The sequence below is a fragment of the Clinocottus analis genome, unplaced genomic scaffold (genome assembly GCF_023055335.1).
Source record: "Clinocottus analis isolate CAN_PGR_092001 unplaced genomic scaffold, fCliAna1.0.p SCAF_11, whole genome shotgun sequence".
In the NCBI taxonomy this organism is placed as follows: Eukaryota; Metazoa; Chordata; class Actinopteri; order Perciformes; family Cottidae; genus Clinocottus; species Clinocottus analis.
Window position 1 is genome coordinate 13,199,054 of NW_027175832.1, and position 12,500 is coordinate 13,211,553.

The following is a 12,500-nucleotide window of genomic DNA, read 5'->3' on the forward strand; positions in this document are numbered from 1 at the left end:
TTTATCCTTCCAGGCCTTGTCGTTGTCGCTGACCAGCTTGGTCTGAGCCTTTAAGTCCTCGGAGAGGCTCTGGATCTTATTTTCCATATCTTGACACTCTGTAAGAAGAGCCTTTAAGCTCAATTCAGATGCCTTTTCTTTATTGTGGCTCTCCTCCTCCAGAGCGGAAAATCGGGACTGCCAGGCGTTGTCGTAGTAGCGGGCCAGATTGGTCTGAACTTCCAGGTTGTTGGTGAGGCTCTTGACCTCGTCCTGTAGATATTCCCTCTCTGAATAAAGAGCCTTTGCGTTGGACTCGCTCTCGGACCGCAGCTTGATCTCAAGATTTAGCTTCTCGGTAAGATCCAGGATTGCTTCTTCCTTCTCCTGGATCGTCGCCCTGAAATGCGATTCAGACGCCTTTTCTTTATTGTAGCTCTCCTCCTCCAGAGCGGAAAATCGGGACTGCCAGGCCTCGCCGCTGTCGCAGCCCAGCTTGGTCTGAGCTTCCAGGTTTATGGCGAGGCCCTCAACCTTGTTCTTTAGATATTCCCTCTCTGAATAAAGAATGTTTGCGTTGGACTCGCTATCGGACCGCAGCTTGATCTCAAGATTGAGCTTCTTGGTAAGATCCAGGATTGCTTCTTCCTTCTCCTGGATCGTCGCCCTCAGATTCAATCCAGACTCCTTTTCTTTATTGTTGCTCTCCTCCAGAGCGGAAAATCGGAGGTGCCAGGCCTCGCCGCTGTCGCAGCCCAGCTTGGTCTGAGCTTCCAGGTTGATAGCGAGGCCCTCAACCTTGTTCTGTAGATATTCCCTCTCTGAATAAAGAACCTTTGCGTTGGACTCGCTCTTGGACCGCAGCTTGATCTCAAGATTTAGCTTCTCGGTAAGATCCAGGATTGCTTCTTCCTTCTCCTGGATCGTCGCCCTGAGATTCCATCCAGACGCCTTTTCTTTCTCGTTGCTCTCCTCCAGAGCGGAGAATCGGAGGTGCCAGGCCTCGCCGCTGTCGCGGACCAGCTTGGTCTGAGTTTCCAGGTTGATGGCGAGGCCCTCAACCTTGTTCTTTAGATGTTCCCTCTCTGAATAAAGAACCTTTGCGTTGGACTCGCTCTCGGACCGCAGCTTGATCTCAAGATTGAGCTTCTCGGTAAGATCCAGGATTGCTTTTTCCTTCTCCGGGATCGGCGCCCTGAGATCCTTCATCTCATTTTGAGCAGAAATTTCTTTTACTTCAACCTGTGCCTCTTTTTTTGGACCATCTTGAGGCTGAGCCTCGTGTCTCTGGGTATCCCCTTGATACATTTGAAGCAAAGATGGGGAAATATCAATATAAATGTGTCGTAAAGATACTTGTGGCGCGCCTCTTAAAGACGATTGTGGGGCGTCTTTATGAAGATGATCGTGGTCTATTAATAATGACTTCGCAGTGAAACACTTTGCTGGTCTTGAAAAGTAAAATAAATCTGCTTTTTGTGTTCTCAGACGTAGATCCTGTCGTACTGCATGCAAGCATGAGCGAAGAGTCAGGAATTGCTTGGAGCAGTTGTACAAATGAGTTTAGGAAAGAGTTGTGCCTTTGAAGCCAAAGTGGGCGGGGCATTCCATCCCCATGGAAACAATAATCACAAAAAAACAAGATGGCGTCCAAAGCAGAGGAAACTGTGTATGTATGTATGTATGTATGTATGTATGTATGTATATATGTATGTATGTATGTATGTATGTTTATATATATATATATATATATATATATATGTATATATATATATATATATATACATTTGAATGTGGTTTTTTTAATTATTACTATTACATTCTCATTTGAATATTATTACGGTTATTGAGAATACATTAATATTAGTATTCGGACTAATAAATTAGCATTATAAAATGATAAACGTCCTTCCTGTGCGTGTCCTTCTTACCTGAACAAGTCCTCCAGCTGAAATCCTTTCTATCCACGGAGCAGAGAGAGGAAAGCTCTTCGTTTCCGGTCCGTGTACGTTTTGTTCGTTTGTTTTATCGTTCATTCGAGAATACGGAAATACGGAAAAACGGCCGTTTCTTCGTTTTCCGTTTCAAACCCAAAACGGAAAAACGGAAAACTACTTCCGTTTTCTCGTTTTTGGCGTCTGAAACCAAAAACGAGAAAAGAGAGACGATTATTTTCATGTCAAAATAAAAGCCAGTAATATGTATTATTATTTATGGTCTTTTAATTCTCATTTACAGTCTTATATGATGCAAACACATCGCAGAGTAACGTTAGAAGAACATAAAGTAATAAATATGAATAAATACACCTGGTTAAGTTAGCAACAGTAGAGACTACAGGCAGTTTAATATGCATGTATATACGTACACAGCAAGAATCAACTGTTCAATTAATCGCTGCATTTTTTTAATGCAACACAGTTCGTAATATAGTTTAATCAAGTAACTTGTGTGTTTAGAGTTGATCATATTTAATTGTTTTATCGTATTGTGCCGTTTCTTGAGTGAACACAGAGCAGAGCCTGTATGAGACCACAGTAAAGGTTTACCTTTCTACCAGCAGGTGGCGCTATTTCATGTATTTACTTGTTATATGCGATCTTCTCTGTAGCTACTTGATGAGAAAACTCAACTGAAAGTTGTTCTCTGAATACTACTGTTGTTGAGTCACACAATGTCATTTTAGGACTTTTTCAGGCGGGAAGTTAGTTGTTTAAGCAGCAAATCTGTGGTCTGTTTGTCAAGAATCAGCCGATTTAACCTTTTCAATACGGAGCTTGTCGCCAGCGACATAAAGTCAAACGCAAACTCGACGCAAAGCTAATTTGACCGTCACTCCCTATTTACTTACGCCATCGACGTAAATCCAACTGATTCTGAACGCTAAGAAGGTCCATTACGGTAATGGTGGGAAAAAAACAGCAACAAACATGTCTGTGGGGGTTGAAGTGAGCAGCTGTAGAGAATCAGGGGAGACACTTTGACTGGCGTTTCACTTCTTTGGAAATAATATGATGGCATTGTAAATAATAGTGTTATAGTTTATGAGAGTTCTGCCACTTGCTGGCCCACTTACACCCCTTAATAAAGGCCACTTTCATGTCCCCACAAAAACACAGAAAGACAGTTGAAATGGACAGAAAGAAAGTTATTCTGGGAGGAAACAGTGCCTTTCTGGATGTGTGAGGAGTACAATAATGGGTCCTGTCTTCAGCTGGATGAAAACTGCTTCATGGAGATAAACAAATCTCAAAACGTTTGGACATGAACACATATGAAAGCCTATATAACATGGACACTCAATGTTTTGGGGAAACAAAACTGTTTGAGAAGATGTAAAATAGGTTAAATTTCATTCCGGTAATCTCAAAAGCTTCGCTCATGTTCATTTTCAATTGTTCAAAAGAGAAATATTATGGAAAGTCAACTACGTTTATTCTTATTAAACACGCATATAATTTACCTACCTGGTTGATTAATTTATTACAAATAAAAATCCTGCATTGAATGGTACAGAAGAGGTCAAAGGGCCAAGGTGAGAAGATATATAGTGTTGGTCAAAGGCTTTGGTCCAAATGCCATTGAGATACAACAAGTTTGACAAAATCTTACAAGAACACAAACGAGATGAATTGTCTCTCTGTACTTCTACCATGTTACCTGTCTTGTGACCCCTCAGAGTGACCTCTGGAGCTGTAGGGATGCAGACCATCATGTTGTTACTGTTACTGTCATCACCAACATATAACTTGATCTGTTTTGACTCTGCTGTCAGTGTCTCAGCACCTCTGACTAAATCACATCATCTTAACCTAGCACTTTTGTCTCCAGAAGGATTCAGCTCTGTGTTGTGTGTGAACACTGTTTGAAGAGTTGACTGTATGACTTATGTTATCAAACTGAAACATGGAGAGCACAGCTACTCTCACACTTCTAAGATGTCTCACATAGTTTATAGTAGTCAAATGATTCTTAGACGTTGTTGCCTGTTTACAGCCGTATGTCTATATTTCTGCATGTACATTTAGATAAGTCATATTCATTGAATGTGTACACACCTAAAGCTGATTCTGATTATATAAATAATAATATATTAATTAAGGTAGTTTGCTGTTCCTGTGAAACTGAGCAACAAGGCCGTTGGGTTCCCCAGGTTACATGTCGGTTACTAAAACATTTACATCAGCCGGTCATATGACCTTGTTTAGCTCAGAGCAGCAGGTCATGACCGCAGAGCCACAGGTCATGACTTTGTTTAGCTGAGAACAGCAGGTCACAACCTCAGAGCAGGTCCTCACATTTTTATCTGAACCAATGACATCTGCACACTTCTAGATCAGCAAAGAAAGACAATCTTTGATATTTTTCTAATTCTGTATGTCAAACACAAGTTAAATACAGCACTCCCCAAAAAGCTCAGAAACCTTCAGAATTAGTGGTGGCTTTACGATTACATTCCTGTATTTGACTTGTGTTGCTGTATCTCAATTCTTCTGATTCTTCTGTCCAGTGTTATTGGATGGGAAATTCATTTTTATGAGACAGTGCCATGCTGGTTGGTCCAAAATGCAAAAGAGGAATGTTGCATTGTGTTCTGCCTCACATTTCCTTGTGTTGCATTCCAGACGCCAAGTGGTGCAGAGTGTAATTGCATCTTTGTTTAGCCCTCCTCTCTTGCCGTAGTTTGTTCCGATTCAGCTGAGAAGACATGCTGCAGCTATTTGTCTCACTTATTGTCTGGTAGCCTTTAAAGACCTAAGTCTGTAAGTACGTCTGTATGTGCATGTAAATATATTTTCCGATATATTCTCTGTCTGTTTACCGTTTCAGTTGTGTTGTGTGGATGCTAATCGCGATGCTAACTGTGATGCTAACCGCGATGCTAATCGCAATTAGCATTTTTATATTGACATGTCCCTTCTGCATTAATATGTTGACAACGTTAAAGTTAGCTTAAACTCTAATTAGTCCAGGAAGTCTGGTGTTAATGAATACTTGGCTTTTCCAGCATATTGATTGTATGTTTATTCTGAGCTTGGTATTCTTCTGTGCGTTTATGACACATCTGTAAGCTAATGTCTTGTTCTGTTTCTACAGTTTTACAAAAACAAAGATTCAAGTAAAAACCCTAAATGCCAGCCTGGATTTCTGGTTCTTTATTTCCTGGATCTACTGTTAGCTATCTGCTAAGCCAACCTACAGAAGCAAGGGCAGAATAGTAAAAAGACTTATTACTCAACGGCTACCAAATGAAAAGTGGATTAAACACACTGCAGACCAGAAATACAGCTCATCAGCTATTATGGAGGAACACAAAGAAGAAAACCCTCTGCAAGAAAACATCAGATGTACAGTCTAAGTACTCTTCCTGTTCCAAACGCTCAAACCAATCTAGCCGTGCGTCAACACACAGCTCTGCTGTCACCAAGGCAAGAGCTAAAGCGGAAGCTGCTCGGGTCAAAGCTTCGTATGCTCAGAGAGAAGCAGACATGTTAATTGAGCAAGCACGGGTAGAAGCAGAAGACTCAAAGAGAAGAGCAGAAATCGAAGCAGAACAGCAAAGGAGGAAAACTGAACTACAGGCGAACCTACATGCACTGAAAAGTCAGGGCGCTGCTGTAGCAGCTATCACAGAAGCTGAGATCCTTGAAGCAGCTTATGAGGAAGAAGGTGGAGAAACACCAAGACTAAATGTGACAAAATTAACTCTGTATCCACCAGCTCAACGCACCAAAGAATATGTGCAACAACATTCTTGGGACCATGGTCAGCAACAGCACCAACTCACAAAACGAGAACCTCTCTCTCCATCAAAGCGCCAGCCCAACATGGTCAACGATGATGCAGACAATCCTGGTCTCCAAATTAACAGTTTGGGTGAAATTCACGACCGCTCATTCCAAGAACTATCAGCACAACACCAGAGCATGAGCACAACCAACCTTCAGCGACGCCACGTGAGCCCTCGGAATCACAGTACGCTGTCAGGTACAAACCATGCCATGCCCCCTAGAGCAACGCTGCATGTTCAATCAGACACAGCTGACTTAGCCAGATATTTAATTCGCAAAGAAATAGTTAGCTCTGGACTTGTAAAATTCGATGACAGACCAGAGAATTATTGGACATGAAAAGCCTCTTTTGCCAACTCCATCAGTGACCTGAACCTTACCCCCAGAGAAGAGCTAGATTTATTAACCAAATGGCTTGGGCCTCAGTCTGCAGAGCAGGCCAAACGCATTCGTGCAGTCCATATGAATAATGCTAGCTCAGGGCTTGAAATGGTTTGGCAGAGATTGGAAGAATGCTACGGTTCAGCTGAAATGATCGAAAATGCTCTCTTAACAAAGTTAGATGAGTTTCCTAAGATCTCAAACAAAGATAATGAGAAGTTGAGGGAACTAGGGGACCTGTTGTTAGAACTGGACGCAGCTCGAAAAGATGGGTTCTTACCTGGACTCTCTTACCTTAACACACCTCGTGGAGTCAATCCCATTGCACAAAAGCTCCCTTATAACCTTATAGAGAAATGGATATCAGTTGGCTCTAAATACAAAAATGACTACCAGGTTCAATATCCTCCCTTCAGCATATTTGTAAAGTTCATTCAAGACCAGGCAAAGACAAGAAATGACCCCAGCTTTGCTGAACTTACCATCGGTGGTTCCATCAAGACAGATACGTCTCTGAAAAACAACAAACCATCTGTGTTCACCAGGAAGACTGAGGTTTCCTCTGAGGGTGAAGTCAAGCAAAACAACATGGAGAGACAGTTTGAGGATCCAGACAGACTCTGTCCATTACATAATAAACCGCATCCTCTAAGAAAATGCAGGGGGTTCCGCAACAAGACGATAGAGGACAGAAAAGCTTACCTGAAAGAAAAACATATCTGTTTCAAGTGTTGCGCTTCCACAAGTCACTTTGCCAAGGACTGTGACGAAGCTGTGCAGTGCAAAGAGTGCGATAGTAACAGACATCCATCTGCGCTCCACCCTGGGCCAACGTTATGGGAACCAGTGAGCTCTGCTATTAAGGAAAATCAAAGTGGGGAGCAGCAAGAGGATGAGACACCAGAGGTCATGTCAAAATGCACAGAAGTCTGTGGGGAATCTGTCGGCGCGCGGTCATGTTCCAAAATATGCTTAGTCAAGGTCTACCCTGCAGGTCAAAGAGAGAAAGCTGTTAAAGCCTACGCTGTCCTTGATGAACAGAGTAATAGGTCCTTGGCAAAGACTGAGCTCCTTGACCGTTTTGACATCAAAGCAGGTGCTGCACCATATATCCTTAAAACATGTTCAGGGGTTGTGGAAACATCAGGACGACGCGCAAGCAAACTTATAGTCGAGTCAATGGATGGCAACGTACAGATCCCTCTCCCCACACTCATAGAGTGTGACATGATGCCTGACGACCGTTCGGAGATCCCCTCCCCAGAGATAGCTCATCATTATCCCCACCTAAAGCCAGTTGCGGATAAAATCCCAGCTATTGATCCTGATACAGACATTCTCCTTCTCCTTGGCAGAGACCTACTACGGGTGCACAAGGTGCGCAAACAAGACAATGGACCCAACAATGCACCATATGCTCAACAACTGGACCTTGGTTGGGTTATTGTTGGAGAAGTATGTCTCAGGGGAGCCCACAAGCCAAACAGCATCAACGTCTACAAGACCAATGTATTACCTAATGGACGTACATCTTTCCTTAGTCCATGTGTTAGCGCTATCCACGTCAAAGAGAAAGTTACCAAGAGGACATGAAGTCAGAGTAATCAAACCCTGGAAAACACAGAGCTCCTGGAGGATGACGATCTTGGAAGTGAGGTTTTTGTCAAGACAAAAGAGGATGAGAAAACAGCATTGTCGATCGAAGATAAAGCTTTCCTCGAGATTATGGACAAAACTGTCTACATGAATGACGCAAACACTTGGGTGGCTCCTTTACCATTCCGCTACCCGAGACCTCGTCTCCCGAATAATAGAGGTCAAGCAGCCAAACGTCTCTCTTCTCTGAGTCGCACACTAGAAAGAAAGCCAGAAGTGAAAAAACAATACTTTGACTTCATGCAGAAGATCTTTGAGTCAGGCCAGGCAGAACTAGCTCCACCATTGAAAGCAAATCAAGAGCGCTGGTACCTACCAGCATTTGGCGTCTACCACCCTCAGAAGCCAGATCAAATACGGGTGGTGTTTGATTCTAGTGCCAAGCACGAAGGCATCTCTCTCAACGACATCCTTTTGAAGGGACCAGATTTGAATAACACTCTTCTTGGAGTACTTATCCGTTTCCGCAAAGAACCTATTGCAGTCATAGCAGATGTTCAACAGATGTTTTATTGTTTCACAGTCTGTGAAGACCATCGTGACTTTCTGAGGTTCTTGTGGTTTGAAGGTAACGACTTCACAAAACCAGTGGCCGAGTACCGAATGACAGTACATGTGTTTGGTAACAGCCCCTCACCAGCTGTGGCCATCTATGGCTTAAGACGTGCAGCGCAAGAAGGACGTAAAGAACATGATACAGATGCTAAGCAGTTTATCATGAGGAACTTTTATGTGGATGATGGGCTGGCCTCATTTTCCACTGAGGATGAAGCCATCACTGTTCTGAAAAGAACAAGGGAGATGCTAGCTGAGTCAAGCATCATGCTGCATAAAATAGCATCCAACAGCACCAGTGTTATGGACGCTTTTCCATCTGAAGATCGTGCCAAATGTTTTAAGGATCTAGATCTGTCATCTGATCCTCTACCCCACCAACGCAGTTTAGGCCTCAGATGGGATCTGCAAACTGACAGCTTCTCCTTCTGCGTGTCTAATAATGGAAAGCCGTTCACCAAGAGAGGCGTCTTATCAACGGTCAACAGTCTCTACGATCCCTTGGGGTTCGTAGCACCAATCACGATTCAAGGGAAGGCAATTGTCAGAGACCTCTCGAAAGAAGAGTATGATTGGGACGCACAACTCCCAGCAGAGAAAGAAATCCGGTGGGATGCCTGGAAAGATTCTCTAATGGAACTTAAGCAGCTTCAGATTCAGAGGACCTACATTCCTGTTTCTCTGCTCGCTACATCACACAGAGAAATTTGTGTTTTCTCAGATGCATCAACGATGGCTATATCAGCTGTAGCTTACCTCAGGGCAGTTGATGCAGAAGGACAAAGCCATGTGGGGTTCATCATGGGGAAATCCAAGCTGGCTCCACGACCTGCTCACACTATTCCTCGTTTGGAGCTGTGTGCAGCTGTCTTAGCAACAGAGATCGCAGACCTGATAATGGATGAAATTGATTTGGAGATCCAAACAGTCAAATTCAACACAGACAGCAAGATTGTACTGGGCTACATTCACAATGCAACCAGGAACTTCTACGTCTATGTGGCCAACAGAGTAACAAGAATCAGGAAGTCCTCTCACCCATGCCAGTGGCACTACATCCGAACCAACCATAACCCTGCAGATCATGGATCTAGGTCTGTCCCTGCGGATCTTCTGAAAGACACCAATTGGTTTTCAGGTCCAGCTTTTCTGACCAGACCTGAAAAAGATGAAGTTCCACATCCAGAGATATTTGACCTTCTTCAGCCAGAGACTGATGTAGAGGTGCGCCCCCAAGTCTCAACCTATGCTACAAAAGCTACAAGTGGATTTCTCGGCTCCCAACGACTTGGAAGATTTTCCAGCTGGAGATCCCTTACTCGTGCAATAGCTAGGCTCGTCCAGAAAGCCAGAGCCTTCTCCAGAACGTCACTTCAATGTAGTCAGAAAAAGGATGAACTCCTTCAGGCAAGACTCATAATTATGAAAAGTGTACAACAAGACTTCTTCAAAGAAGAAATCAAAAACATCTCAAAGGGGGGCGAAGTCTCAATGTGCAGTCCACTCATTCGTTTGGACCCCATTATTGATGACAGTGGTTTACTGAGAGTTGGAGGCCGAACATCATTGGCAGACATATCCTGGGAAGAAAGGCACCCGATCATCCTTCCCAGGAGCCATCATGTTTCTACCTTGCTGGTAAGACACTACCACAAACAAGTTGTTCATCAAGGTCGGCACTTCACTGAAGGAGCTATTCGAACAGCCGGACTGTGGATAACAGGAAGCAAGGGATTGGTGTCAAGTGTAGTACACAAATGTGTCACCTGCAAAAGAATGAGAGGAAAGGTCGAAGAACAAAAAATGTCTGAGTTACCTGAAGATAGACTTACCTTGGACCCCCCATTTACTCATGTTGGACTTGACGTTTTCGGACCATGGACCATCTCAGCGCGTAGGACCAGAGGTGGCCATGCAGAAGCCAAACGATGGGCAGTCATGTTCACCTGTCTGAGTACACGTGCGGTGCACATTGAGGTCATTGATAGTATGACAACTTCCAGTTTCATTAACGCCTTGAGGAGATTTACTGCTATCAGAGGTCCTGTGAGACTATTACGTTCGGATAGGGGAACAAACTTCATTGGAGCTTGTAAAGAACTGCAGATTAACTCAGAAGATCTAGAGTTGAAAGCTCACCTTGGAGATAAAGGCTGCACCTGGATATTTAATCCACCACACTCTTCTCACATGGGGGGTGTGTGGGAAAGGATGATCGGTGTTGCACGCCGCATTTTAGATGCCATGTTGTTGAAGGAGAACTGTCGCCTATCACATGAAGTACTTGCGACACTAATGGCTGAAGTCATGGCAATCATGAACTCGAGACCTCTAGTTCCAGTGACTTCTGATCCCGAGATGCCAGCGGTTTTCACGCCCGCAATGCTGCTTACTCAGAAGACTGACGCGTTATCGGCCCCGTCAGGGAAGATGGATCTCAAAGATCTCTACAAAAAGCAGTGGAGGCAAGTTCAATGTCTTGCTGAGACCTTCTGGAGACGCTGGAAGCAAGAATACTTGGTGACCCTTCAGTCTCGAAAGAAGTGGCAGTCAGAAAGACCAAATCTGCAAGTTGGAGATGTGGTACTCCTCAAAGACACTCAAGTTAAGAGAAATGATTGGCCGACGGGAGTTATTGTTGAAACCATTCCCAGCCGCGATGGTAGGGTTCGGAAAGTTAATGTCCGGATCATTAAAGAAGGCACCCCTAAGATGTATTCAAGACCCGTTTCAGAACTTGTGCTGCTCCTCAGTGAGGGGACTTAGTAGTGGTATTATAAAATACCAAGTGGGGAGTGTTCTGCCTCACATTCACACAGACGCCAAGTGGTGCAGAGTGTAATTGCATCTTTGTTTAGCCCTCCTCTCTTGCCGTAGTTTGTTCCGATTCAGCTGAGAAGACATGCTGCAGCTATTTGTCTCACTTATTGTCTGGTAGCCTTTAAAGACCTAAGTCTGTAAGTACGTCTGTATGTGCATGTAAATATATTTTCCGATATATTCTCTGTCTGTTTACCGTTTCAGTTGTGTTGTGTGGATGCTAATCGCGATGCTAACTGTGATGCTAACCGCGATGCTAATCGCGATTAGCATTTTTATATTGACATGTCCCTTCTGCATTAATATGTTGACAATGTTAAAGTTAGCTTAAACTCTAATTAGTCCAGGAAGTCTGGTGTTAATGAATACTTGGCTTTTCCAGCATATTGATTGTATGTTTATTCTGAGCTTGGTATTCTTCTGTGCGTTTATGACACATCTGTAAGCTAATGTCATGTTCTGTTTCTACAGTTTTACAAAAACAAAGATTCAAGTAAAAACCCTAAATGCCAGCCTGGATTTCTGGTTCTTTATTTCCTGGATCTACTGTTAGCTATCTGCTAAGCCAACCTACAGAAGCAAGGGCAGAATACATTGGTTCCCAACCCAAGTCCAGCCTGACGGTCTGCATCCCTACAGCTGTCAATTCCAACTGTCCTGTATATTTGTGGGGACATGAAAATGGCCTTTATTAAGGGGTTTAGGTGGGCCAGCAAGTGGCAGAACTCTCATAAACTATAATACTATTATTTACAATGCCAACATATTATTTCCAAAGAAGTGAAATGCCAGTCAAAGTGTCTCCCCTGATTCTCTACAGCTGCTCACTTCCACCCCCACAGACATGTTTGTTGCTGTTTTTTTCCACCATTACCGTAATGGACCTTCTTAGCGTTCAGAATCAGTTGGATTTACGTCGATGGCGTAAGTAAATAGGGAGTGACGGTCAAATTAGCTTTGCGTCGAGTTTGCGTTTGACTTTATGTCGCTGGCGACAAGCTCCGTATTGAAAAGGTTAAATCGGCTGATTCTTGACAAACAGACCACAGATTTGCTGCTTAAACAACTAACTTCCCGCCTGAAAAAGTCCTAAAATGACATTGTGTGACTCAACAACAGTAGTATTCAGAGAACAACTTTCAGTTGAGTTTTCTCATCAAGTAGCTACAGAGAAGATCGCATATAACAAGTAAATACATGAAATAGCGCCACCTGCTGGTAGAAAGGTAAACCTTTACTGTGGTCTCATACAGGCTCTGCTCTGTGTTCACTCAAGAAACGGCACAATACGATAAAACAATTAAATATGATCAACTC

The 12,500-nt window shown here is 43.4% G+C and overlaps 1 protein-coding gene across 1 annotated transcript in view; it reads right to left on the reverse strand.

Moving 5' to 3' along the window:
- The window catches only part of LOC137802684 (beta-alanine-activating enzyme-like), a 7,028-nt gene extending 4,170 nt beyond the window's left edge, over positions 1 to 2,858 (reverse strand). Inside the window, exon 1 of the mRNA XM_068600743.1 lies at positions 1,911 to 2,858. Coding sequence (XP_068456844.1) covers positions 1,911 to 2,015 — 105 coding nt within the window. The 5' untranslated portion in view covers positions 2,016 to 2,858. The remainder of the gene's footprint in view (positions 1 to 1,910) is intronic.
- Positions 2,859 to 12,500: the final 9,642 nt, after the last annotated feature.